At 38.3% G+C, this 27,760-nt stretch overlaps 1 protein-coding gene across 1 annotated transcript in view; it reads right to left on the bottom strand.

Annotated features, from left to right (window-relative positions):
- The window catches only part of cyp26b1 (cytochrome P450, family 26, subfamily b, polypeptide 1), a 37,712-nt gene that overhangs the window by 4,859 nt on the left and 5,093 nt on the right, over positions 1 to 27,760 (bottom strand). The window contains exons 2-6 of the mRNA XM_028038152.1: positions 12,815 to 13,039; positions 4,856 to 4,974; positions 4,244 to 4,400; positions 3,404 to 3,559; positions 525 to 809 (exon numbers count right to left, since the gene is read on the bottom strand). Coding sequence (XP_027893953.1) covers positions 525 to 809; positions 3,404 to 3,559; positions 4,244 to 4,400; positions 4,856 to 4,974; positions 12,815 to 13,039 — 942 coding nt within the window. The remainder of the gene's footprint in view (positions 1 to 524; positions 810 to 3,403; positions 3,560 to 4,243; positions 4,401 to 4,855; positions 4,975 to 12,814; positions 13,040 to 27,760) is intronic.

Genomic DNA, 27,760 nt, shown 5'->3' with positions numbered 1-27,760 from the left:
GGAGTTGTTCTAAAAGAATTGTCTTTTCCCCTCCAGCTTTGTGCCCATGCACAAAATTAAGACTTAATTTGAGAAACATTTATTTAAGATGTAGAAACAAGACATAAAATTACTGTCGGCTGTTTAATTTATAAATTCTGATAAGATGTCACCATATTATTTATGCACCAATGCCTCTTGTGTAGATGACGTATCCTGGGTGCTACGTACAGCCAGATTATTCATTTTTGGTAATTGTTTAGTAATTTCCGGTCGACTGTTCCGTAACAAAGCCTGATTGGAGCAGGATGAACCCACAACACAACTATCTTCTTGTTTATTGTTACAGTAAGACACTGATTTACAGCGAGGTTATCTTGGTGAGCTGGGAAAGACATATCTAAAAGTCACCAGAAAAACATTTAAAGGTAATACGATTTATTTTTTAATTGACCCCTAAGAACCTGAAGGGAATACGGCCTAACGCAGTGCCTTGAGGTACTCCACTAATAATAAAATGAACAGAATTGCACATAAAGACTTACATCTAGTTCGAAGGTCTGCATTGCTGTTCGGTAGGCCCCGGAGACCGGCGTGTACAGCCTCAGCACCTCCTTGATGACACAGTCCAGGTACTTGAGGCTGATGATGGTGTCCAGCCTCAGCTCTTGTTCAGGACAGAGGCAGCCGTTGTGGAGGAGGCCTCTGCCTCTCAGCTCCTCCCTGAGGCGCTCCAGAACCTGAGGGTGGCGGAGGAGCGCCATGATCAGGGAGGTGCTAGCACTGGCGGTGGTGGCGAAGGCGGCGAAGATCAGCTCAATGGTTGACTCCTATGGAAGTGTGAGAGAAGTTGATGCAGCTTTTATTTCAGCTTGCAGTCATCTTAACGATAAGAGAACTGTGATTGTTTAAAACAGCATTTTTAAAGAGTTTAAATATTGAATGTAAAAAATCTCTGGTGAACTCTTAAGGCGTTTTCACACCTGACAGTCCACAAGACTCGGTTTGATTGTGGACCAAAATTGTTACATTTTCAGCTGCTGCGGTTCTCTTTCACACGGCACTGAGTCAAATGAACCAAATCCTTTAAAAAACAGGTTCCCCTCCTCGCCTGTGGTGGCGCTGCACTAAAAACTACTGACAGAAACGACACAAAAACCTGTGAAGGGTTAGCGTTAGACGCTGAACGCAACTTCCTTCTTCAGAAAATAGTGGAGAGGAGTCAAATGTTAGCGGTTGTAGGTTTTTCTTTTTGTCTTTGGTATAAAATAAAAAACACACTATTTCTCCCACTAGCATGTTTGTTTGGTTTTATTTACCCAGAATGCCCAGTGCTATAGTTGGACTCCTGCTTCTGGAACGCTCTCCGGTTCGCTTGGTGTTCACATATGAATTCGAACTGCACCAGAATTCACTTCAACCGAACATAGACCTTGGTTTGTAGGTGAACCAAAGTTTGATTAGGTATTTAAACAAACCGGACTTTCTCGACAAAACCTAGATTAAAGCGGACTAAACATGGCTGGTGTGAATGCTCCCTTACACTTCCATAAGGCTCCACATGTTGGACACTAACTACCTTGCTCTAGCAACAAAATCTTTTAGCTTTGCTGGACAATTTATGATTAAAGAAAAGAAGTTTTCTCTCCTTGGATTCTTAGTTTTGCTTTGATTTATTATTTTGAAAATGCAGTTGGTAAAAATCTAAACCAAGTAAGGAAACTTGCTTTGGCGACAAATCCTCTGTTGCATACCTTCACTTTTTTATTGTTGGCAAAGTTGCCCCCCTCTCCAGAAAAAAACCCTGACCAGTTAATGGAAATGTTTTCGATTCCTGAAAAGTGGCACATTTGAAAGAAAGTAAGAAGATGTTTTCCAACAATAAAGAATGTGCCCCGCTGGTTCTGGATTAAATAACAGACCGGGCCGTGTGCCTCAGATTGTAAACCTCTCTCCTCTGCCATCACCTGTGTCTGCGCTTTGCGCAGCACGTGTGTTTTAAATGCGTCACAGCAGCGAAGGGGAGCGCCGGGGCCTCCCCAGCTCACTTCTTGAGCACAGTTGAGTGTGTACGTACAGGAGGCCTCATTCAGACCCCTAGCGGGGGCAGTGTTGACTTATTTTTGGTTCTGGACTTCACCCAGAAACCACAAACGGTGAAGCAGAGAGAGAAAAAAGCCTCCACAGAATTCCTCAAATAGGTACATAGAGGCTGTGCCGATCCTTCACCATGTTTCTGTTGACATCAGCTCCGCATTTCAAGAGTTAATGCAGCTCATTCTTGCAATTCCTAATTTTATTCATTCCTTTCTACGGTTTTTAGTGACTTCCTGTGTGTCTGGCTTTAGCGCAATTTGAGGGTGGAGTCAAACATTTGAGTCGGTGATGACTTGATGCTTATAGCAGGATATTTAGCCAAACTACATTTTCAAAATGAGGAATGAAAGTGAAAGTGATATCCAAAGAGACAAAATCTGTTAATAATGCTGTAATTTCTAGGTGTAGCAAGCTGCTGTATTTTAGGGCTGTATTTTACTAGGGCCAGGCTAAGATATATAGGTATTTTTTATATTACCAGAGAAAAAAGTCTAAGTAATACAAGAAATCATTTTTTTACCAGAGTAATAGCAATATTATGAGAACAGTCATAATAATATGAGAAAAAAGTGACAATAATACCAGGATAAAGTTGTAATATCAGAATAAAGTAGGAAGAAGTCATAATAATACAAGAAAAAAGTTGTCAGAAAAAAGTCTGAATAATACAGAATGTTATTTTATCAGAGTGGTTGTAATATTATGAGAACAGCAATAATAAAAGAATAAAGTCATTATATTACCAGAATAAGTCGTAGCATTGCGAAAATAGTCGTGATATCTGAAAAATGTTGTGATAATACCAGAGTAAAGTTGTATGGCAATAAAGTCAAAATAATACAGAAATAATATATTACCTGGATAAAACTGTAGAACTACAAGAATAGTTGTAATATGACAGATAAGTTGTAAAAATACCAGAATAGACGTAACAATAAGAGAAATAAGCCTAGACTAATGGTTGTATCAGAACGTTGCAAATATCGAACCTCTGCTCTCAATAAAACAACTTTTCTTCTGGTAATTCTGACTTTTTTTCTGCTAATGTTATGACTTTATTCTCATTTTATTTTATTCATGTAACTAAAAAACAAAGTTTTATCTTGAAAACTAGGCAAAAAAATCGTCATAATCATAAACGAATGGAGAAATATGTGCAAAATGTGCTTCTTTTTTGAAATTACACAATTAAAAATTCCTTATTATTGTTCCATATTGTTAAAATACTATATCTTTTTTTCAATACGTGGTTTAAATGTGTTAGCCAAATTCTGCTAGCAGGACGAACGTTTCCCTGGTTCTGGGCCGAGTCCGTAGCGTTTCATACCTTGAGCTCCTGCATGCTGAGCTCTGCGCCGTTCTCCTTGGCGCTCTCCATCAGGACGTCCAGCGCGTCGCTGTAATCCTTCCCCTGGGAACACAGAGGCTTTTCTCTGATGGCTTTCTCTATGCTTTTCTGAAGCGTGTCTCGCGCTCGGATTCCCTGCAGAGGAAACAAATGAAAACACGTGAAATACATTCAGAAGCTGTTTCCATTACAAATGTAGGTAAATCTTTGTCTATGTTCTGCTAATGTCAACAAGCTAAACTTCACAGTAGCTGTGTTTCCATTGGGAAAGAAATGAAAATAAAATCACGCAATAAGGTATTAAGACTTCTGGCAGCGATGGATGTAAACAGTTACATGAGATTTATTCATAATTTAGTAATCTGCTAGCTGTAGCTAGCGGCAACGTAGGCAGCATTTTGGGGAAATTGTTGGCGATTTTACAGACGAGCGATTCTGGATTCAACACGTTTGAATGACACACAACTTTTTATGAACTGTGTGATGGAACAAAAACAAATCATTATCCTCCTACCACTTTCTGTCATTTTCACCAACTCAACGTCAACTTGCTGTTGATCAAGTGTTTAACACAATACATCTATTTTGATATGGCTGAAAAAATCAGAAACGTGAGTTTTTTTTAAATCGCCATGTTTCCATTAAGTGAATTTATTTTCGGAATTTCAATTTGTCCAATTTTATGGTCAATGGAAACACAGCTAGAGCAGGTATGGCTAATTATCATATTGTTTATCATGATAAATTTCTCATCATAAGATTTTTTGATTTATCACGATAAATTCCAGCTAATGTTGAAATCTGTAGGAATCGTCTTACCTTCCTGTAGCCGCTGAACGGCAGGTCGATTGGGAGGCTGAAGAGGTTGTTGACGAAGTCCTGAAAGGTGGAGAACTGGTGCCTCATTTCCTCCTCCGACACCCTGAATCCCAGCAGCACCCTGACCGCCATGGTGAACGACAGCCTCTGGCTCTCCCTGAGGAACCACACGGTTACGTCCAAACACGTGAAACACAGCCTGAGACATCTTCAGTTACAAATCAGAAAAGCTAAAGGAGAAAAATAGCATATTCTTCCACATATAATTCTCTCTTCATTAGCGCAACTTTCTTTTTCACAAAACGTAAACAAAAATACAGAGGCGTCAGATATTAGCAGTTGCAGGATTTCTGTTTTGTAAAAGACAACAAACCATTTCTTTAGCATTTGTTTTGGTTTGCATTTACCCAGAATGCCCTGCTCTATAATCCACTTCCTGTTTTTAGAGCGCTTTGCGTTCACATATGCATTCAAACCGCACCAGACTTCGCTTTTTTGGTTTGCATCAGAGTTTGATCACACCTCCCCAAACGAACCAAACTAGTTGGAACTGGAACTAAACAGAACGGCTGTGAATGAACTCGGTGTAACCGTCCTGGACTGCCGGCGCACCTGTAGACGTTGATGGGCTCGGGGTTGGAGCTCCACACTCGGAGGCTCTCTTGGATGACCTGCTGGATTTTTGGGAGGTAGGACTCCAACGCTTCATGGCTGAACACTTTGGCGAACACCTGCAGACAGAAAATCAAAGGACCACTTCAATTAAATTGGACTTAAAACTACACAAAGCAGCTGCCTCCAGTCGCCAGTCAGGGAATAACACGCGCAATTAATGTGAAATTTAGTAGAAAGTTCAGCTGTGGATGAACGGAGAGAGAGTTACTACTTTTCTTTAGAGAAACTTTTAGAGGTTTTTCCTCTGCAGTCAGCAAAGCGTTTAGTGACAGGCTGAAGAGGAAAAAGCGAGGAGGGGGGCCCACGTAAAGCCCGCTTCAAGCGTTTTTCTGGACGAATCAATCACCAGTCGTCAGCGCTGTTTGAACAAATAACATTCCATCAGATCTGACCTACAAAACTGCCCCTTAAAACTGTCCTGGCTGTGATTTAGAAGTAGAAGAATAAGAAAGAGGCCTTTATAACTATTTTTAAACTGTCTCTAAAACGTATCTTTATCTAAATAAATAATATTTTCATGCATCTGACAGTCAGAGCTGTTGGAGAACAGAACATAAAGGAGCTGCTTGTTGGGAAATCCTTTTCCACGACAAGGTTGGAGTGAATCGGGAATCGCGACGCTGCACATCCCTGAGCAAAACGCACATGGTTTGCATTTTCTGCTCGATGAAACGAGGCTGGAACATCTGAACAAGCTTCTGTGTAATGACTGGTGGCCCGTCATCGGGTTCACTCAAAAGTCACACACGGGTTTCTTTTCCTCGTGAATTAAAGGTTTTCTTTATATGTTGGAGATTACATCATAAGTAGTGATCGTCTCCATACCTCTGTGGTTAGCAGTTTTATTATTTTACAAGGGAAACATATTATGATAGTCACGCAACTCACTCGCTCTTTGGTTACCTAGCAACAACTTGCAGAGTAACTGGCACAGCAGCAGTTTAAGGTTTCGCCTCATAACTGCTAAAAAATAAAAAACAAGGGTGTGGAGAGAAATCTATGGATAAAAGAGGTCAGGCCACCATTTTGGCAATATATCATATAATTAAAACAATAACAGCCAAAAAAAACAAATCAATTATCTATCTAAATGATATGAAACGTTTACATCATAATAAGTTTTTCAGCCATATTGTCCAATCCTAAGATCTGGTAAAGAAGAAACATCATCACAAAGAATTTGGTCTGTCAAAACAGCAAAGTTTGCTAACTCCAGAAGTTATGGCTTTAAACGATAATATTGTTGTTTTAAGACCATTTTTATGTAATATAATGGTAATGGCAAAACACACACGTTTTAGAAATACGGACGCTGACAGGAGTGTTGGGGACGTCTACGCTGCTGCAACATGTTTAGCAATAAAATGCTGGTTTAGCTTCGGCTAAATCCGTTTAGCATAATTTGAACGTAATACTCTTTTCCAGCATCTAATCAGATCATTTTTAAGCAAAAATTAACCTGAAGTGAGTCAAAAGAAGCAACTTTGTCGTCCATCGCTGCAGTTGGCTCTGAATGTGATGGACGCCTAGACTCTGTTTGATTGGGGACCAAAACTGAAATATTTGTTTCATTTTCAGCTGGTGTGGTTCACCTCAACAAACGAACCAAACCCTTAGAAAAACCTGTTCCCCTCCTCGCCTGTGGTGGCGCTACACCAAGACCCACTGAAGGAAACAACACAAAACCTCTGAAGCTCAACTTCCTTCTTCATGAAACACAAACAAAAATGGATCAGCATCAGATTTTAACGTTTTTTTTCTTTTGTCTTCGGTGAAACACCATGAGCCATTTCTCCCGCCAGCGTTAGACTCACACGTTTATTTTTGTTGTATTTACCCAGAGTTCCCTGCTCATTTCCTGCTTTTGGAGCGATCTCCAGTCCACATAAGCATTCAAAACGCAGCAGAGTTCATTTCAACCGAACCAAGACGTAGCTTTTAGGTGTACCAGAGTTCACTTTTTGGTTCGCAACAGTTCATTCACACCTCCCCAATTAATTACTGGATTAAACAGTGTTAAAAAAAAATCAACCAAAGAAAATCTTCTAAATAACAGCATAAACCCTGAAGAACCTTTTCATATCGCACGTCCCGGTTATGTAAGGCTGTGAATTAACCTATTTAACCCGTCTGCGCTGAATTGTTTATAATTGCTCCATCTGACTGAACCCTTTGGCTGTTCACACACACTCTGACATAAATAGACCCGGAGCAGCAGGGCTGAGCTACCGTAGGACCGAGTCAGTCCGTCAGTGTGTTGCTCCCTGAAAGGTAACTACAGGTCATCCAAACACACACACACACACACACGCACACACCCACACACACACACACACACACAGCATCTCTCTGTGGATCCTGGCTGCCAATCAAACTCTGTTTTTATGCAGCGTCATTCTGGTTCCAGTCGGGACGAGGCGGTGTGTGTGTGTGTGTGTGTGTGCGTGTGTGTGTGTGTGTGTGTGTGTGTGTGTAAGCTGAAGGGGAATTGTTCTCTACAACAGTCATTCTCCTGCACCACAAAAACGTGACTGTCCTCTGTAGCCTGCAGTGCAAAGACAAAAACACACACTCACACACACAGTTGTCCTAATAACGTCCATATGTCTTAAATTATGTGAAAGTGCTGCGAGCTGCTGGTTCCACAGACATGTAAAGACTCCTTTATTCTTTTCTCTGCCCTCGCTGCTCCCTCCTCTTCCCGTCACTGCCTGCCCCTTCCATCCATCCTCTTTTTCAAAAATACTCCTTCGCTCTCTTTCCTCTCTTGCTCCACGTCAGAGGAGGGCAAGTTCCTGAAAACTTCAGGTACCGGCTCCCAACGTGGTTAAATCGGTTTGGTACAACAAAATATTAGGAAAAAATTTAATTACGAGAATAAAATCGTAATATTACGAGAATAAAGTTGTAATATTGCAAAAATAAAGTCTCAACATAAGAATAAAGTCATAATATTTTGAGAATAAATTATTACAAGAATAAAAACTATGACTTTATTCACATACAACTTTAGTCTTGTACTATTAGGATTTTATTGTCACAAGTTTATATTTTTTATTTTCTTGTTTGGTGAGTATGTGCTTTAAAGAAAAAAGTTGTAGAACTGGTAACTCTTGAGAAAACATCATGTTCTGCTTGAGGCCTCATGTTACTTTGGACCGGCCCTGGTCTGAACGTCCAACCAAAGTTACAATGAAATGGTTTGGATCAAGGTCCAGTTTATGTGTTAAAATGGCCCAGTCAAAGTCCAGACAGTAGGCAAACTGAGAAGCTCTGATATAATTTAAACATTTATCCTCACAGACTTATCCTTACAATGACATCAGAGTAAATAAAAAACAAAAATCATCTTCTTCACATCACTGTTTTGTGCCACTGCTGGTGTTTTAAAGTATCCGACAGTAACATGACAACATGCTTCAAAATGTTGAGTTTAACTTTATATCCCAGTAAATTGACATTTCTACCAACTCCAGGATTTAAAACTGCAGTAATGCTGATTAATCTTTAAAATTGTCCTATTTATATATAATTTATTACTGTATAAATGTCTTAAATGTATGTACATTTTTTGCTTTACTTCTTATTTAACTCTAATTTCGTACAACAATTCAACAATGTGTTGTGTTGTAAATACTTTTGTTCCTTAGCTGCATAATTTCTAATTTATTTCAGAGGCTATGACACCTAATATTTCAGAGATGTTCTCATTTTAAAGCGTAAATTTGTGTAAATACCCCTGATGTGTTATATTTAGGCGTAAAAAGAGGGCAGGCACAGTTAAAAATGGTAGTGCCCTCTACTGGTGATAAAGAAAACCTGAAAAAGATGCAACATCCCTCTGCTGTTTGTAGTATCTAATCACCATCTTTCTGCTTCACAGCTTCAACATTAAACAGACAAGGCTGAAGTTGTTTTAGATAAAAACAAGGCTGTTTGTTATTTTTGTTGCCTGTCTTGGTGGAAAATGAGGGGAAAATTTGAAATGATAGACGCTCATTCTTTCTGACCTGTTCAGGTTTTTAGCAACAAAACTTCCAGTCAGTTCAGCTCTGATAATCAGGCCTCATATTGATTAGTGCAAACTCATTTGCATTGCTGTGTGCAACAGAAATATCCATGTTTCAGATTTGCTTCAGTTTATTCCTCCTGAATGCTCGGCCCAGGCCGGTCAATGCTGGAAACCATCTGTGGTTCTCTGGGAGACATTTGGTTTCCCAGCTCAATACTGGGTTATATAGAAACTGGCTGAATCTGGTGATCCACTAAAGGCTAATATGCTGTGTGAAGATTGTTTTTCCGCGTGAAAACCGGAGGGATGGCAGACGTACACGCTTTGGTCCAGAAGGTCAAGCACCGAGCCGGTTGCTCACTCTTTCTCTGGGTCGCTGTTGTCCGGTTTCAGTCGGCTGATTTGGTTTTATTATCCAGAAAACTGAACCTAACCTGCCAACACACTGACACACAGAGGACATGGAAACCACCACACTGCACTCACACACTCCTTCTACAACCATTTTTCTGCTTGGTCAATGATGGGACATTGATTTTTAAATAATGCTGTTGTTGGGAATAGGGGGAGTAGTTCTGAGTAGTCAGTGTGTTATCTGAAATATACAGTAATGACAGAATCAGTGAGAAATTTTTATCTAGAAATCTACTGCAAGTTAAGCTAACAATTCCTCAAACTAGAGCTAAGAGCTTTTCAAATAAGACGTTCTCTTTGTACACAGAAGTTTGATTTTCAGAGTTCCTGGTCAGAAGTACAATCCAATATGGCTGCCACACATGTTAACTGTTTTTCACCACTTCTCACTATTTGTGCTCAGTTAAAATAAAAACATGAACGTTTATGAGCATGTTCCTTTAGAGGTTAACTGATTAAAGTCAGATAAATACATTGTTATTAGCTTATGTTGCTATCAGTAGTTAACATTAGGATATTGGCAAATCCCTCTGGTTTTATGACTTGCTACTACAAACCACATTCAGTTGACAAACCTAATGCAGCTGACAGATAAAAAGTTCAGCAAACAGATACATAGAGTTAAGCTAGCAAGCTGACCGTTGCTCAAAGTCAAACTAAAAAGCTAACGGACACCAAAAGCCAAGCTAACAGCTACTCAAATCGAAGCCCACATTTACTCATACTTAGTTTTATTTTTACAGACCCAAAGTTTATGTTTCAGTTTATGAAATTCAATTTAATAAATACTAAAATCTACAGCTAACAGCTACTTAGTTGAAACCTAGAAACTAGACTCAAAGTCAAACGAGCATTTCCTGAAAGTTAAAGCTGAAAATCACTCAAAGCCAAGCTAACAAATACAGATATGTAAGTTAACACAACTACTAAAAGTACTAAAAGTAACTAAGAGTACAAACATACAAAAGAAAATCGCAAATAAAAAACAATATAAGTTAGCAAGACAGTTAGCCGATGGCTAAGATAAACGTCGTCCATCTTGGCCAAATAAGATGGACGATGTTTAAAGTGCGATAAAGTTAAAATGCAATAAATTTGCACTTTACCCATAATGGACATAAATAAGCTAGCTAGCTTTACTCTTGCGAGGCATATTAGCAGCTAAATACCGACTCAAAGTTTTGTGTAACAGTAAAGTCTCATGAGAAAAAAGGAAACTACATAGAATACATTAGATGAAATATGTGATTTACATATTTAAGGCCAACTTCTAATTTCTTAATGAATTCAAGACATTTTAAGGACTTTGTAAGGATATGGACAGTCTGGATTACAATTTCTCTCATATTCCCCAAAATAAAAAGACTTTGCTGCCTACTGCAGGTAAGAAAGTGAGTTTAAAAATATCCAAACAGAACAAAAATCCCAGCCTACAAACAGATGAGCTAAAAACACAAAGACCCACAAAGTTTGTAGTTTGTGTTCATATTATATCACTGTAGAGAAAGTATAACTTTGTTGTAAACAAAAGGTTATTTCCTGACAGGGATTTTATCTCTTCATCTGTGGATCTGTTTATCTTGTTATCCAGGTGTTACAGACATAGTAGAAGAAGCAGGTGTGGAAAACTGGCTGTCATATCGTTTTGCTTAACAAGACAAGACACGAACTTATCTCTAAAATCAACTTTCCTGACCTCACATCCTTTTTCTCTGCGTGTTTCATTGTGTTAAGAGCCGGGCGATGTTCAGGTGTGTGCGCACACATTGCGGCGTGTGTTTGTGTGTCGGGCCCCCACACAGAAAGCCCCTCTTTGTGCCATGTCGGAGGCAGCCTTCCTAATCAGGGGTCATTACATGAGGTTAGTCCCGGGGTCTCCGGGGAGAGGAGAAGGGATCAGAGCTCAGATTAGACCCAGCCGACCCCTCGCCGTCCCCAGGCACCGAAACCGAAGCCTCTCCCTCCCTCCCCCGCAAAATGAGAGAAAATGCGAGACTGATTTACAGGAAAACGCACTTCTTTGAGCTTCTTCGCTGTGAGTTTGTGCGTCAGGTGAGCAGGAGAGGAAAGGCGATTACCGGTAATGATCCGCGTACAGACAGCAGAGAGGAAGGGACGGCAGCGACGGAAAACAGATAATCGAAGACGGTCTCCTGATGGAGGCGTCGTTCTCACGCTTCAGGGGCCAAAACGCCTCAGATAACGCCCAGACGGAGGGATAAATTTACAACAAGAATCGTTCTGAGGCGTCTGAATCTGACGACATAGGACAAGGGCCAGGCTAAGAAAGAACCGTTCAGTTTAAAAAATGCAATAATATAAAAATAACGTCAAAAATCTGAAAAATAAAGTCAATATTTGGAGAATAATGTCGTAATAATCAAAGAATAAAGTCTTACAAGAATAATGTCTAAATAATATGAATAAAGTCAATATTTCAACAATAAATTCCTAATATTATGAAAATAAAACCGCAGTATTACCAGAATACAGTCATAATATAACGAGAAACGTGATTTTATACTTCTATCATTTTCAAAATAAAGAGAGCAAAAAAAGAATAAACTAGTATGAGAATGAAATCAAAATAAAATTAATAAATTTATAATACTGTGAGAATAAATTCACAATATTACCAGAATAAAGTAGAACGAATACAAAGTCAAAATTTCAAATTAATATTATGATATTATGATACCATAATGAAATCATAAAACTATGAATAAAATCAATATTTCAACAATAAATTGAGAAATAATGCAAAAATAAAGTCATAAAAATATGAGAATAAAGTTGCAATATTTTGATAATACAGTCATAATACTGCCAGAATAACGTCGCATTATTTCGACTTTATTTTCGTACGACTATTCTCACATTATTGCTTTTTTTTTTTTACAAGGAAGTTGCAGTAAAATGACAATAAAGTCGTAAAATTTCAATAATCATCACTAGAATACAGTCGACCTGTTGAGTAACTTTCACCATCGCCTCATAACTGTTTAAAAATAAAAATATGACTTTTCCTGAAAAGTATGGATAAAACAGAAAAGGTCACGCCTCCAGTTTGGCAGTATTTCAAATATTTAAAACAAAAAGAAACGAGTGGATAATTATCGATATTGACTGATGTAATACGCTCATATTGTGATACGTTTTCCAGCCATATTGTCCAGTAATAGTAGAAAACTTGTGATAATGTGATTCGATCTGGATCTGAAAATGTGTCTTTCTTAACAGCCACATTCTGCGTCAATGTCGACATATTTTCCCACCTTTTTGTAAAAATTATTTATAAGACATCTAATATTTTAAGTTTCGCCTCCTTCAATTCACAAGTAAACCACATCTTCGTACTATTTCATTCATTCACGTGAATTGTCATCTGTGAACGAAGAGCTTTGAGCAACGTTTACGACCAACGTCGTTGAGTTAAATTTCCGTGAAGGTGTTTCTTTCCGTGTCCTGACCTTCCTCCTCTTGCGGTGGATGTCTCCGATGCTGTTGGCCAGAGAGTTGGGTCCCAGCAGCGTTGACGTGCTCTGCGGCCAGTCCACCGTCACCAGCGTGTGCTCGCCCATCAGAACCTTCCGGACGTTTTCGGCCCCCGTCACTCGGATCAGAGGTCGGCCGAGCAGGTGGGTCTTGAACACGTTGCCGTATTTCTGCCTTCGCGATGCGTGGAAGCCTGAACCCTGGGAGAGCAGAAGAACAGACGCCAAAAATGTTTATATTTTATTAGGAGAACATAAGAAACTAAAAGAAATTTAACAATCCAACATTTAATTGGATTGAAGAAAAATTTTTAACAAAATCTCTGGTGTTACTTTCTATCATATTTAATAGTAAAGGTTTTTAGCTTAAAACCCCCTGAAATAACTTTTAGATAATAATCCATAAATTTTCTGAGCCACTCTTCAAAATGGGAAAGATGAGCACACTTCAGGAAAGCAGCTGGACATCAGACGTTTTGCTGGATGATAAATTGCCCCAGAAGTTATCGCGATAAACAATAATATTGTTGATTTGAGACTATTTTCATAAAATATCCTCTGATTGGTATAATAATAATAATAATAAGGCAAGAACACATTTTCAAAGATCAATAAACTTTAAATCTAATGAACATTCAACACTGGAACTGGAGGACATTTTAATTATCCAAGATAAATAAAACAACAAAAACAGCAAATAAAATGAATTAGTGCCTCTGTTCATTCATGTAATTTATTTTAAGAAGTGGTTCTATAGAAATGATGACGCTAGCATTAGCGTTAGTGTTGTCTGTGCTGCTGCAACATGTTTAGCATTGATATGCTAGTTTAGCTTTGTTGAGATGCTAACTACTTTTAGCACAACTTGAACACAGTAACAGGCTTCCCCACCATCCAATCATTTTGAAGCAGAAATTAACCCAGTTTGGACCAAGAAAAGCGAATTTGTTGTTGTTTGAGGATGTCGCTTGTGCATCAGATTTACTGCCGTACGGGAAACACGTTAATACAAACGTTCCACTAAGAAGTTTTGTACGTAAAACTAATTTTATAAATGTAAGGTGGTGCCATTAATTAATCAAAAATAAATAAAATACCTTGGCCCCCTTTTCCTATTTTATTTTTTTTTACCCTCATTGCGTTTCATCGGAGCGTCTTGGTTAATGGTAAACCCGCTCAGTCAGTCTTGGGGCTGACCCGACTGCATCGTTGACCTCCAAATGGTTGGGGTCGTGGCAGAGCGAGTGGGCGCCGACCCCAGACTTGTAAACGGACTGTTTGAGCGAGAAGGACATACTTCTCGCTGCCTGAGAGCAGCTCAACGTGGCGCGCGCACACGCAGGACGCTCGCAGCGTAGCTAACATCCACGTGCAAGTATTCACACGTACCGTAAACGCACACGCTTCCGGCGCTCGCGTGTCCGGTTCCACGAACACACACTCTGAATTCATGAATTAACAAAAAAGAAAAACATGCAGAGCAAACAAACATACACAAGCTCTGCTGCAAATCGCAGTGACAACACTAACTACTTTTTAACCTACTGCTTTACTCAAGGGGATAAAGATAAATGCAACCATAAGAGAGTCACACTATTCATGTTTAGGAAAGCTTAAAGTTTACCTAAAAATGAATGTTATTTTCCGTAGATTTTTAATGTATCTTCAAACCTAGCAGAAGCTCTGTGTTTAATCTACATTTATATTCTCTGCAACATGAAAATGAACGCAGAAATCAGTGTCTAACTTTAGCTGAGAGTTTATTTGCCTCTGGCAGCAGCGTCTCGGTTTGTTTTTAAACGCATGCGCCCGTGCAGCTTCGCCTCAAAGCGATGACTCAGCTTTCTGAACTGTAGCTCAGTTTTGCAGTAAAAGCTACGTGGATCATGATTTTCTGTTTTAAAAATGTAACATGTCAAAAATCAGAAACATTCCATCCTGTACCTGCAGTTTAAACTGGTTGTAGAGCCAAATTAAGACTTTCATAAGGTTTCTTGGAACATAGTATGTGTATTATCTTAACGTTTCAAGAAATGTATTTGATATAAATGCTAGTTTGTGTTGTGTGTGAAAGTAATGAGGGTCAGAAAATGTACATGTGTTTGTTACTTAAAGCTTAGTAAGGGACTAAGAACTGATCCCTGAGGTTCACCACATATAATTAGCCAATCTGTCACAATCAACTACAGAACCAAACGTGAATATTTGGGATAGAACAAAACTGCTAAATTATTCATGTTAATGTTCTTTAATGTTGAAACAGCCAAGGAGGACTCTATCCAAATATTTATTCATATTTGTGAAGTTTTGTTGATATTTCAAGAGCAAAATATTATAGTTTTTATTGGATTACAGCTACAACTTTAGAGAATTAGTTCAACAACACGTTGTAAAATCAACAAATAAAGATGAACGGTTGTTGCTGTCCCCACTGGGAAATGAACGCTCTTTGGTTTTTGTTTGTTGTTCTTTGTGAAGCTGAGGTTAATGACGGGATAACGATGAATGGGCTTTGATTACACCCAGATAAACATCACCTTTTACACCTTTAGGCCTTTTCAGCTGGGAGAACATAAAACTGTGATGCCACTGGCTGTCGCCTGAGGACGATTGAGCAACTCCTTCTGGAGACGACACCAGATTTATGGCTTGACGTTTGAAGTTGTTGCGTAGAGTTCGTGTTACGACAAGTGAACGGTTGTGGCTTTACAAAACCTTTAGCTTTACAATAACCCTGTAAAGCACTGATATGTCTACAAAAAGCTCAGAAATCATAATATTAAATGTTTTGGTGGTAGTATATACATTTTTAATTATATGTAGTATTGATATTCTTTAACACAAAAATTCCAACCTCTTACTTTAGATTTTTTAGTTTAACTCATCTGAAAAAATTTCTACATATCATGAGACATAATTTTCCTCACCTGATGTAAGAGCTGACAACTACAGTCCAATATTAGCAATAATCTAATATTTATTTCCTCTGACCAGATTTATTGCCATCTTATCTTTAAGTATTTCCAGTATTTCAATCGCTGCGCTTTCAAGAAAGGGCTGGACAATAAATCAATAACAATATACATTGCGATAAACATGTGATCAATATCAATAGATTATACATCTGATGGGATAATCAATATGTAGAGTATTCACTGAACTCCAATCCGGAACCACACGGCATTTTCTCATGGCTAGCTAAGCAAGATTGGTGGCATCAACCCATTCATTCTTTGGTTACCTAGCAACTCATTCAGTCTTTGGTTACCTAGCAACAACCTGTTGAAACTGCGCAGCAGCAGTTTCAGGTTCCACCACTTTCCTTCATAACTGCTAAAAAATGAAAAACAACAGCGTGGAGTAAAAACTCTGGATAAAACAAGTTGGCAATATAACTGATATTTAAAACAAAAAAACTAATCAATAATATTGATATTGACTGATATGAAACGTTTATATTGTGATGTTTTTCTTCCATGTCGTCAATGGTCAACAAGTAGCGGAAACAGAGAGTTGTAGACTAGAAATTTGAGTTTTCTGGCTTCATTTTTGTCAGTTAAATACTAAACACTTTATGAAACTTTGTTCCCAATATGCCATCCGTCCATTTTCTTACACCCTTGTCCCTTAGAGGGGTCGGGAGGTGCTGGTTAGCATCTCCAGCTAACGTCCCGGGCGAGAGGCGGGTTCACGCTGGACGGGTCGCCAGTCCGTCCCAGGGCTTCCCAATATACAGTGATTCCTGTAAGATATCTTTAATTCCTGTTTTTTGGTCAAAATTAAGATTATTAGATGACAGCATGTAAGTTTATGGTTTGAACGTGGTTTTATGCATCTGATTGGGTTTTTGAGGTTTTACCGTATTTACAGTAAAACGTTTGGTGGCTCAGTTGTGCTTTAAGTGTCAGTGAAAACGCAGAAGCACTGATCAGCCTTCCTGCCCTCCAGCTCTTTCTCACCTTCCTGCGACGCACCTCACATCTTTCTCCACGTTGAGCTAAATTGAGCACAGATGCCTCTCCGTTTCATGTTGCTTAAAAAAAACAAACTCTGAACACCAGACCTGCTTTTATAGAAGAAAAATGCTGCTAATTAGCTTACCCCCCAGCCCAGCGTAATGTCTGCGGGTGCATTTGTTGTAATTGCGCTTAAGCTTCTTCAGATGTTAAGACCTCATTGTGAGGTGATGACAAAATGTTATTTACGCTGCGTGTTTACGCCAGGGTTTTTCTATAAAACTGTCTTGGATCTGACTTTTACGTCAAACGGCAAATTTGTAAATTTTACGGCCCTTCATCTGTCGTAGATTTATGCTTTGAGTTTGATTTCCCTCCATCTTTCAGGGTACAAACTGTTGACCTGAGCTGTTTTCCCAGCTCCTGTACACTTCCTCCTTCTGTGGCAAACACACACACACACACATTTTGAGTAACGCAGACACACACCAGGTTGCCGGCTGGCCTCTGGAGCCCTCGGGGGGTGTGTGTGTGTTGGAGTGGGGTTGTTTTCCAAGCTACATTTTGCTGCCACATGGATGTAGAGTGGTTTAGTATGTCTGCCTGGCAGACCGGCCGACACACACACACACACACACACACACACACACACACACACACACGGTTTAATTCAAAGGGAGTTCCTCAGGCAGCCAGACAAGGCTCCCTTTCACACTCTCAGATACAACGTTAGATTGGAGCGATTGTGGGTGTGCGTATTATGTGCGTTTCTCCGCTCGGTTTGTCTTTCCACCGTCCTCTACCCACATATTTTTGAAACCGAAGGTTTTCATCTGTCATATTCTGCGCTGGGAAGTGGAAAAAAAGCACCAAAAAGTTGCCCTGAAATAATCCGTGCCAGGGGTGTGGTCTGGATGACATTTAGCTCGAAGGTGAGACGTGTCACTTTGCCAAATTTTGGTAAAAAAAATCCCCCAAAAAACACACAACGCTTACATGTTCACACAAATAGAGAAACTCATGGAAAGTCATGACATAACGACTCACAAAACGCGGAAACGTCCAGCTTTTTTTTTTTTTATTTTACGCTGATTGCGAAGGCAGCGACACGGTTTCCCTCCAAACGTCAGTGAAGCGAGGGAAGCTCTCCACTGTAAACACTCGATCCGTTTTCATAAAATAAACCTCCAAGAAACCAAAATTGCCGCCGCAACATTACGGCTGATTTTAACCGGCGAGGTCAGAGGCAGAAAACTCTGATGTGAGCTGAAAACCATAAAGAGGTTTTTCCTAATGATGGCAGGCAAAGAAGTGTCAAAGCTTTTTTTTTTTTTTTTGTGGCTTTCTTTGTCGACATGTTGCTTAGCAACGAAGAGAAGTACAGGCCGACGGTGGAGACACAAAACAGGATTTATACAACTTTATGGTTTTTTAGCTCCGTAATTTTAAAATATTTCTCCAACTTTTTTGTTCTCTTTTCTTTGCTGTTCTGCCTTTCCAACAATATAAAACAATAAAAGTAGTTTCTCCGTTACGATCGTCAACGAGAGCGAAAACCAGCTGCGATCTTAACAGAACGCTGGCAAATATTATTTAAAACACATTCTTGTATTTCAATTATGTTTATGTAAACATTGCTTTTTTTGGTTTTTTTTAAAACATAAATTTAAAGGAGTAGGTTGCATTTTTCTTAGACAAAAGCAAAAACTGAGATTTTAGTTATTTATTGCAATTTTAAAAACATATAATAGATTACAAATAAATAAACATCTATGTGATAACAATACAAGGTTGTATGGTTTTAATTATTTAAGTTGGAGTGGATACGTGCATATGGTAAAAAGTAGATATGAATTGGCTTTGTATAATTCACTTAAAATTCTTTGGTCAAACATTTTTAATTGTTGCATTTCTTCCCTCCTATTTTATTATCGCCAAAATATTATTAAAAAAAAAAAAAAACTATATTATTGGGACTGGCAGCCTTTTTGTGTTTTTTATCTAAAAAAGTTTTTTATTTTACTATTAAAATAAATTATGTAACTTTAAATAACATTTATTTCACTTTCATCAACAGAAAATGCGGCGTATAAGTTTGATGAATTCACCGTAAAGATTCACACTTTTAGAGAAAAACGCTGCTAAAATAAATTAACTTCAGATTAAAATCAGCATTGTGAACATGTTTCATAAAAAAATTAATATATTAATTATTGTAGCTTTATGGATACAATGTTTAATGGAAATTCCAAAGTTTACCATACAACTAACTTGAAATATCTTGGTAAACGACAATAATTTCCCAACTACATTTACCTTTGATGTAACAATAAACTGAAAAAAACAAAATATTTCCGGAGAAAATGTTTCACGCTTTTCCTCAGGTTCTGATCTCTTCTTTGAATATTCGAACGTCTGCTACCTGAAGTATTTTAACAGAAAAACTCCAATATAATTGATAAATGGATTAAAAGAAAGCGCATATGGCGTTGTACTTCTGTATGAAAAAAAATCAAATATGGGCGCCACTAATTGTGTTTTTAAAGACTGCAAAATACATGCATGTCCTCCTTTGACATATTTTCCTCACAGCAGTGTGCAATAAAAAGAAAGGAATTCCAAATCCAGTTTTTCTTTGTAAAATGAAACACTTTCCCTCCATTTCCCTTGAGCTCCCGGCTAACTTTAAGGTGAGAATAAATCCGGCGCCGGTGGAGTGAAACTGCACCCCGAGGCGTGGTTAAAGCCTGGTTACATCAGGTTTCTGTCCAGGTTAAAGCTTTCGTACTCTCACTAAAAGTCTTTTTTGTTTTTTATCTCTAAAGGCTGTTCTTGCAACCTGTAGCGTCCACCTTCACTGACTTCCTTTGATTTTTTCAATCTGATTTATTAGGGTGTTTTATAAAACCCTCAACAAACAACAAACATCTCTCTGATGAGTCTTTCCGGAGAAATAAAACCGCTTTGTTCCACGTTGGGGTTCTGAAATCAACAGAAACTTCCTGACCAGCTCCATCCCAGATATTCCCATCAAATATCCGAGTTTTCCTTGTTGCACACCAACAGACTCGCTCACGCCGTCCTGGCTCGCTAACCCGCCGGCCGAGCTAAAAATACCCCCGTCTGTACTGTTGGGGTTGGCCTGGGGGCGAACCTGGGCCGGGGCTTACAAATGTGCTCTTTGTAGCGCAGTGGAAATGTCCAACAAATGACTCTTTTATTAGGCCAAGACAAAAAAACACAGCTAATTATGTTTACTCAGATCACACACACACTCGTGTGCGAGGAGAGAGGGAGGAAAAGTTCAAATTTAAGGTACTAGAGAGACTCAAGCTGATAAGAAAACAGCAAAACAGAGTTAAAAACCTTCTGCTGTTTTTATTATATATGCGACTTACTTTCGCTGAAATCATAGAGTTAAAAAATTACAACAATGTTAAATCCTAATCTTAAAGTTTCACAGAATCAACTGGTTCTTGCTTACTGTTTAGGATAATAAACTTCCTGGGATCCATCATCTATGAAAATCAACGGATGGCAGATTTAACACACATAGCAATAAAAATTAATTATGTTTCATACAAAAAGTTGATAAATCCATAAAATACACAATAATTAAATGTTTCCGGGACTTTTGTTCTGCTTTAATTAGAGTTAACTTTCATGTTCCATGTTTTTATAGTGATATTATTTAAAATAAATGAATCAAATTGTTTTTTTGCAACCTCATCCTCTGTCGTCCTTCTGATTGGTCGTCCTTCATCGCCTGTTAAATGTGCGGGTAGCTGGTTGGCTAGCCAGTTGACGTTGGATTAAAAACGTCCAATCTAAGCCAATCAAAGGGGATGAAAGGCGAACGCCTGCGAGTTACGGTCTCTTCTCAAAATAATCCAACCTCAGGGCCGCTCCGCTCACCTTTTGCTGAAAATATTTGATTTTGACCACAAAAGAAATCGACATTTCTTAAAGTTTAAGGTTCTGAATTTCTTGGTCTCCTTCAAAGAACAAAAAAAAGTTTATTTATCGAGACGCCTTGCCAGGAACATGTTCACCAGGATGAAGACCTGCCAAGGAGGCTCTTAAAAAATAAAATAAATAACATCTAAACAACTTCGTGACTCAATACCTGGGACACGCATCGACAAAAAACATCTGAAAATGTTCAAATATTCAGCATATATTCTATGTCAAATTCAGCAAATAAAATATCAATGTTAACTTGCTTTCTGTTCCAATTTACTGTTTACCGATATTTGCTGAAATACAACTCTACATGTTCTCTTGCCTCACATTCAGATCAACCATATTTTCACAAAAAAGTAACGACAATTAAATGCTATTTCACAAATCAAACTGATGGAAACTGATGTTATACGAGTTTCAGCTGAACAACGGGTCACCAAACATCACATTTCCCCCAAACTTTGGCAAACAAAATTGACAATAATTGGGTTTAAAAAAAAGCACAACTTAGAACGGGAAAAACGTCTTGTTCTGAGTAAAAGAATTTAATTTTTATTTACGTAAAACAAGCTTATATATCTCAATGAAAAGCTACTTTCGCGTTAGTTTTGTCAAATTTCAAGTGTACTAAGATAGAAATTAGACAAAGATACTTGATAAAATTGGTGTTTTCTAACCGTTTCTAATAATTACTGTGTTGGTGTGAAATTCTACCTGAAAAAATAAAATAAGATCTAACTTTATTTTATGTTTTGTTTGAGAGAACTACTGGAAGAAAACCACCCTTAAATTTAATTTTAATTAATTTGCTGTATAGCTTTTGAAGCTGTCATGTTTGCAATAATTGTAAACGCAAAAAGCCAAAACCAACTTAATACAGGAAAAAAAGTAGTAGCTTCTTAATCTACATTTAAGAATTTACTTAAGATAAGTTGCAATATCTTGCTGAAAATATAATTTTAAGTTCATTTCGCCTAATTTCAAGTGTAGTAAAATAGAAACTAAACAAATATACTTGGTAAAATTTTGTGTTTCTACAATATGTTACTAATCTAGTGTGAAACTCCACCTGAAAGTGAACAAAACCAAGACGGGACTAAACCAGATTTGATTTGATTTTTGTTTTATTTTATGTTTTTGCAGTTTATTTCTCTTTTGGTATGAAAATGCAGCTGAAAGTCACAAAAAACACTCATTTAGAAGTCAGACTACGGCACATTTATTTATTCTTTTGCTATAAAAATCAGATTGTTATCAAAGATTTGGCGTCACGTGAACTATTGAGATCGAGATGTTTGTCGGCGACCGAACAGGTGAGTGAAAGTCGAAAAACGTTTTCACAGAAATCGCAGGAACCGAACTCCTTCGAAAGCCACGAGGCTTAACTGGCAGGTAGATCCAAAGCCGACGATCTCCACGGTTACATCTAAAATAAAGGTTAAAAATGAAAAAGTGAAACGGCAGCGAGAGCGGGGGAGAACAAGAGGGAGGAAACGAGGTCAAAGGCACCGAGGGAATTCCTCGTCTCCTTTCAGCCGTCAATCATTCAGCCGGTGCCAGAGATACCGAGGATCCAGTGTGAGGGCTTTTATGTGTGAGTGATTGTGTGTTTGAATGGTGCGATAGGTCCTCGACTTGACAATGAACCCCGTCCCTTTGCGGTCACGCCACCGCATCAGGGAGACCGGAGGGAGGAAGAGGAGGAGGAACAAGATGAGAGAAAGCGAAGAGGGAAGGAAACCGAAGAGAGGTAGAGGAGGGGGGGAGCGAAGAGCCAAAAACGGAGGCAGAGAAAGCAGGCGCAGAGCGTGGCACTGCAGGCAGAGGAGGGATGGGTTCTCGTTTTTTTAAACAGGACGGATTAAACGGGGGGAGCGGGAGGTTTTAGATGGTTCAGCCAGAAAACACGAAGAATGGCGAAGGAGCGGGAGAGACACGGAGGGGGAGGCAGGGTGGCCCCTGACCCGGGGACATTATAGAAAGGGAGATTATGGTTGTTCAAAACTCTCTAAGCGCTAACCCCAGGACCCCAGCTAATACCCCGACACACACACACACACACACACACACACAGAGGTATCCCTGCCTCAATACAAACAGAGCGGATCTCAGAAATATACACACTGAAAAAACACAACATCTTGTCCCTTTTTGATCCGTTTTTTTTAATATCTTAGCATGTTTGAAATAAGACAAAACTACTAGATGACCTTTAATCAGCGTTCTAACAAAATGTTTTAAATCGGAAAAATGTCTTGTTATAAGTGAACATAATCTGCCAATGGAACTGGAACTTTTTCACCAATATTAAGGAATAATTATTGATCTACAATAAGCTCCTATTTATTGGAGGAAAGTTACTTGTAAGTTAGTTTTGTCTCATTTCACTTGTACCCAAATATTTGCACTAGAAACTAGACCAGAATACTTGGTAATATTTTGGGTTGTTTTTTTACAGTGCAGTAGCTTTATGGTTTTGTTGCACATCCAACTAAAACCAGCTGTTATTAATCTTGTTTTGTTCCTCTCTATCTTTTTCTCACAAGGGCCAATTAAAAAAATAACAATTTTAGGAATTAAAAATGTTATTTGTTATGTGTTTTCCAGACATATAGTGCTATTTTATAGCACAAAAACTTGTGCCGCCTTCAGGAAGTCGTCACAAAACCGCTCATCTATTAACACTTTATCAACGTTTTTATCAATGTTTCACTGAGAAGTAGCTGCTACAACGAGCTCAGCAGATACGTAGTTCAACCAGGTGTTTGCTAATTGCTGCTGGCTAGTCTGAAGGAGCAGCTCTGTGAGGGAGAAGCTTAGAAACTGCAGCTCTGAGGAGGAGCTGTGCCTTGAAGGAGGGGCTACGTCCACCTGCGTTTTGCACAGCTGAATGGTTGCCATGGAGATTAAAAATTTCACAAAGGTGCATGGAAGAACCAAGGGAACAGTCCAGGTACATTATTGATGTAACATTATAGCGTGACGTAAAACCAATTTGATCAATTAATCGTATTGAATCAATTATTGAAATATTCTTCAACTAATTTAGTTGTCGATTAATCGTTAACTGGCACATACAGACTCAAAAAGGCCATTTATTTAATAAAAAACATATTGAGAGCAGTAATGAATGGCTGAAGACACAAAACGCCGGGAAGACACTTTGACTTTTGTCTTTCATCTACATTTGTCCGCTCATAAAGAGCATAAAGACACCATCAGATATACAACCGGTCCTGTTTGGGCCACTTTAATCCAACTCTAGTTTGAGATGCGAACCAAACATGCGAACTCTGGTCTGCCTACAAACCTCCGTCTTGGTTCAGTTGAAATTAACTCTGGTGCGGTTCATATGTATATGTGAACACCAACCGGACTGTAGAATGCGCCAAAACCAGATATTGGACTACAGTGCAATGCATTCTGGGTAAATACAACCAAAACAAACGTGAGAATCTTGTGCTAGTGGGATAAATAGTTTGTAGACTTTCTGTTTTTTAACAAAATCAGCTAAAATCTGACGTTTTTGTTCACATTTTGTGAAGTAGAAAATTGCACTCATGTCTTCTTCAGAGGTTTTTGTGTTGTTTCCTAGAGTGGTTCTTACTGCAGCGCCACCACAGGCGAGGAGGGGAACTGTTTTTTTCACCACATCAGCTAAAAATGTAACAATCGTTGCAATTTCAGTCCCCAATTGAACCAAATCTATTGGACTATCAGGCGTGAGAAAACCTTTAGACCAATTATCTACATTTCAGAAACAACTAAATATCTAATTTAATAGCATAAACCCCAGGTAGCTAAAGTCAAAGTGATGGGAAAATTTCAGCATGAGTCTTTTTTTAGGCGTATTTGTGGTCGTTTTGTTGACCGAAGGACCGAAAGACACCCGCTTTATCCTTTAAGCTTTTCACACGCAAAGTTTGTAAGCGATAAAAGTGCAGCCACCTCTCTTTCACACACCTACACACTCACTCGATGAGGGGAGGGGGATTAACACTGGCCTCTATAGTCGGCCAGGACAAGAGTGTTGAAGGAGGGAGCAGTGTGTTCTCGGGGTGAAAGAAGGGGCAGAGGAGACCGCTGCCAGAACCTCACGCTAATCTACTAGAGGAGGACAGCGAGGTCGCATGGACCTAGAGACGGACAGAAGTGGCTTAAACGTATAGATTTAACACTTTCTGTCACAAACCAGCGATCCAGTGGACAAGTTTGGCATTAGGATAACTGATAACGTGGGAAAATGAGGATAAAAACATAGACGACCGGGGTAAAAAGTCACATTTAGAGAATCGGATTGTGAGGCGACAGGAAAATCTTTTAAAAACACTCACATGTTGGAGAGACTGACAAATTTGTAACGAAAGATCGGAAACAACGCAAAACCAATCGAGCGACGGAAGTAACGGTAAAGCATTGAGAATACGACAGAATTTCAACGTTTACACACGAATGTTATCTTTTGGATGTGTGTTTTGACAAAAACTACAAAAAAGTTGGATAGGACGCTTGGGAAGTTTACGTGACGGCTGAAGAAGAGTCCCTGGAGGTTTGGGGATCCTGCCCTGAATGTTAACGTGCGAAGGGACGGCCCTCGATGCCCGTTTCATGAGCTACGTACCTCTACACTAGAAAAACACAAACTAACCAGTTCCCTGATCCGCTCAGATTTAAAACTGTCGTATATTTCCAGACCCAAATGTTTTTAAAATCTTTTAATTAGTTGATTTTTGGTCCAGTTTTGAATAAATATGTAAAAAATTTACAGCAGATATTTGCGAAATGTCAGACTTTTAATTATTAAACAGCAGCTCTGCTAAACATCGGTGCCCTTTAATACCAGTAGATGCTTCAGATTACAAACATATTTCCAAGCCACATTTTCTCTGTAAATAACGTTCCAGGCCTGGAAGACAAAAACAAATTCTAACTTTTCCAGCCTGTAGAAGTAAATGTGGATTCTGCATCATCATGCATTATGTTTTGTGGATGTTTTATGACTTCATGCGATTCCTGCCTTGGGTTTTTCTGTGCATAACCGCAGTCATACAGCACACAGCGAGCTGCACCGCAGTAATGGAAAATACTATAGATGAAGCCACCGGGCCTCACAATGCTCGCTCTGTCTGAGCCGCTTAAAGGCACAACCCTCTGAAAACCTCTGAACAAGTCAGCGCTGGATGGATTTTTGGGGGTTTTGTCATGACTGTCGGTACAGTAGAGACTTTGTGGTTTTTCTGAAGAACAGAAAATATGTTTTAACAGTTTGTTATTTCATGTATTCACTGTCGAACCAAGCTGATTTTCATTTCCACCAGATGGGAGTCAGTATTTGGGTTCAAATATCTAAAAATCCTATAAAAATGCTTTAATGTTAATCTGATGTTACGTTTTTAATACAATAAGACCTTATAGTGCTATATTACTTCAAATAGGTTCAACAATAATAATTTGAACTGAAATTAAACTTCATTTTGGGACTGAAAAACTCTTTTAATCCTTTTCTCCTTATGTGTTTACATGACTGTAACTCCTGAATGTAGGATAAATATTAATCTGTTCATCAGGAGTTTTAAAATACAATCTAGAGATCAGAAAAACCTTCATGATTCAACTCAGAAAATAAATAAAACTTCTGACATCCACTACTGGTGGAACATTTACTAATAAGTCAAATATGAAGAAGTCTAGTTGTCAATATTTTGTCATTTTTTTAAATATTTATGGCATATTTTAATTTGTTGGCCATTTCTGTTTCCTCAGAAACTTTTAAATCCCCTGTTAGTTTAGTCCCGACGTCAGCCAGAGCTATTTATCCGACCTGTTTATGCAAAAAATCAACAACAACAGATAGAAAATGGTCTGGGCCGCCCCCGGACTTTAAGCCACCCGGGGCAGTGATCCATGTCAGCCATAACTAAAACCACAAATGGTTATTTAATACATTTTAGCATATGACGTATTTAAAATTTGAATTAAACTTTTAGCTTAGTGACATTTTTTCAATGTTTTTATACTTTATCCTAGAACCAAAATAGTTTCTGATTCTTTATCACCGATCAGCTCAATAATTTAACTTGAAGTGAAATAAAAATTTGACTCCAAACGTATGATTAGGATCATGATTACAATCTTATTTTTACAAGGATTTAGAAAAAGCTTTTAAAAAATAACCATGTAAACACAAAAGATGTTTAGATATGACTTTGAACTGTAGCTTGGACTCAGTTGACCTTTAAGAAGATTTAAATAGCAAGAAAACATTAAAAAAAAAAATAAATCAAAGGTGTCTAAAAATAATCCAAGATGCTTGATTTTTAAAAATGATTCCCTGACGTTTAGTGTAGAAATGATGGAGCAGGTGCAGGATACGTTTGGTTTATCCTGCACACTATAATTTACACTTCATCGCCGTAAATCAGACGGGATTAGAGGCTGGCAGAAAGATGGATGATAGATTAAAAGCTGTCGCTGTTGCAGTTTATGCATAAAAACAAGCTATGCGAAAATATTGTGTCTAATGTTATTCAAAAAGATAAACCACAAATAAACACGTAGTTAATCACGTCTTTCAAAAGATAGCAATATGTGAGATTTTGTAAAACAAACAAAAGACTAAACAAGTGTTCTTGATTCGCCAATAACTTTTTTTAAAACTTAGTATAGCGTTTTTGGTTTTTTTTAAATGGTAAAAAATACATATCTTTAAAAAAATATGGAGCGTTTTTGCACATTAGTGACACCTTGTGGAAGCAGAAAGTATTTACTGTAAAGTTTCTTTGAACTGATTAATCAGAAACTGTTTCAGGAAATGATTATACTCTTTAAATGTTTTTATATTACCATTAGATTCCTAAGTGCGCCCCCTGTTAGTGGGAAAAATTAATTAATGATCAAAATCAGGCATTTTGAAAATCAAAAACAGTTTTTGATTAACAAAACATGAATTTTGAACTTTAATAAATTGGTTTTAATGGGAGCGTGTTTGATATTTATTTATTGA

Source organism: Xiphophorus couchianus, chromosome 14 (genome assembly GCF_001444195.1).
Source record: "Xiphophorus couchianus chromosome 14, X_couchianus-1.0, whole genome shotgun sequence".
Taxonomy (NCBI): domain Eukaryota; kingdom Metazoa; phylum Chordata; class Actinopteri; order Cyprinodontiformes; family Poeciliidae; genus Xiphophorus; species Xiphophorus couchianus.
This window is presented reverse-complemented; position numbering and strand designations above follow the sequence as displayed.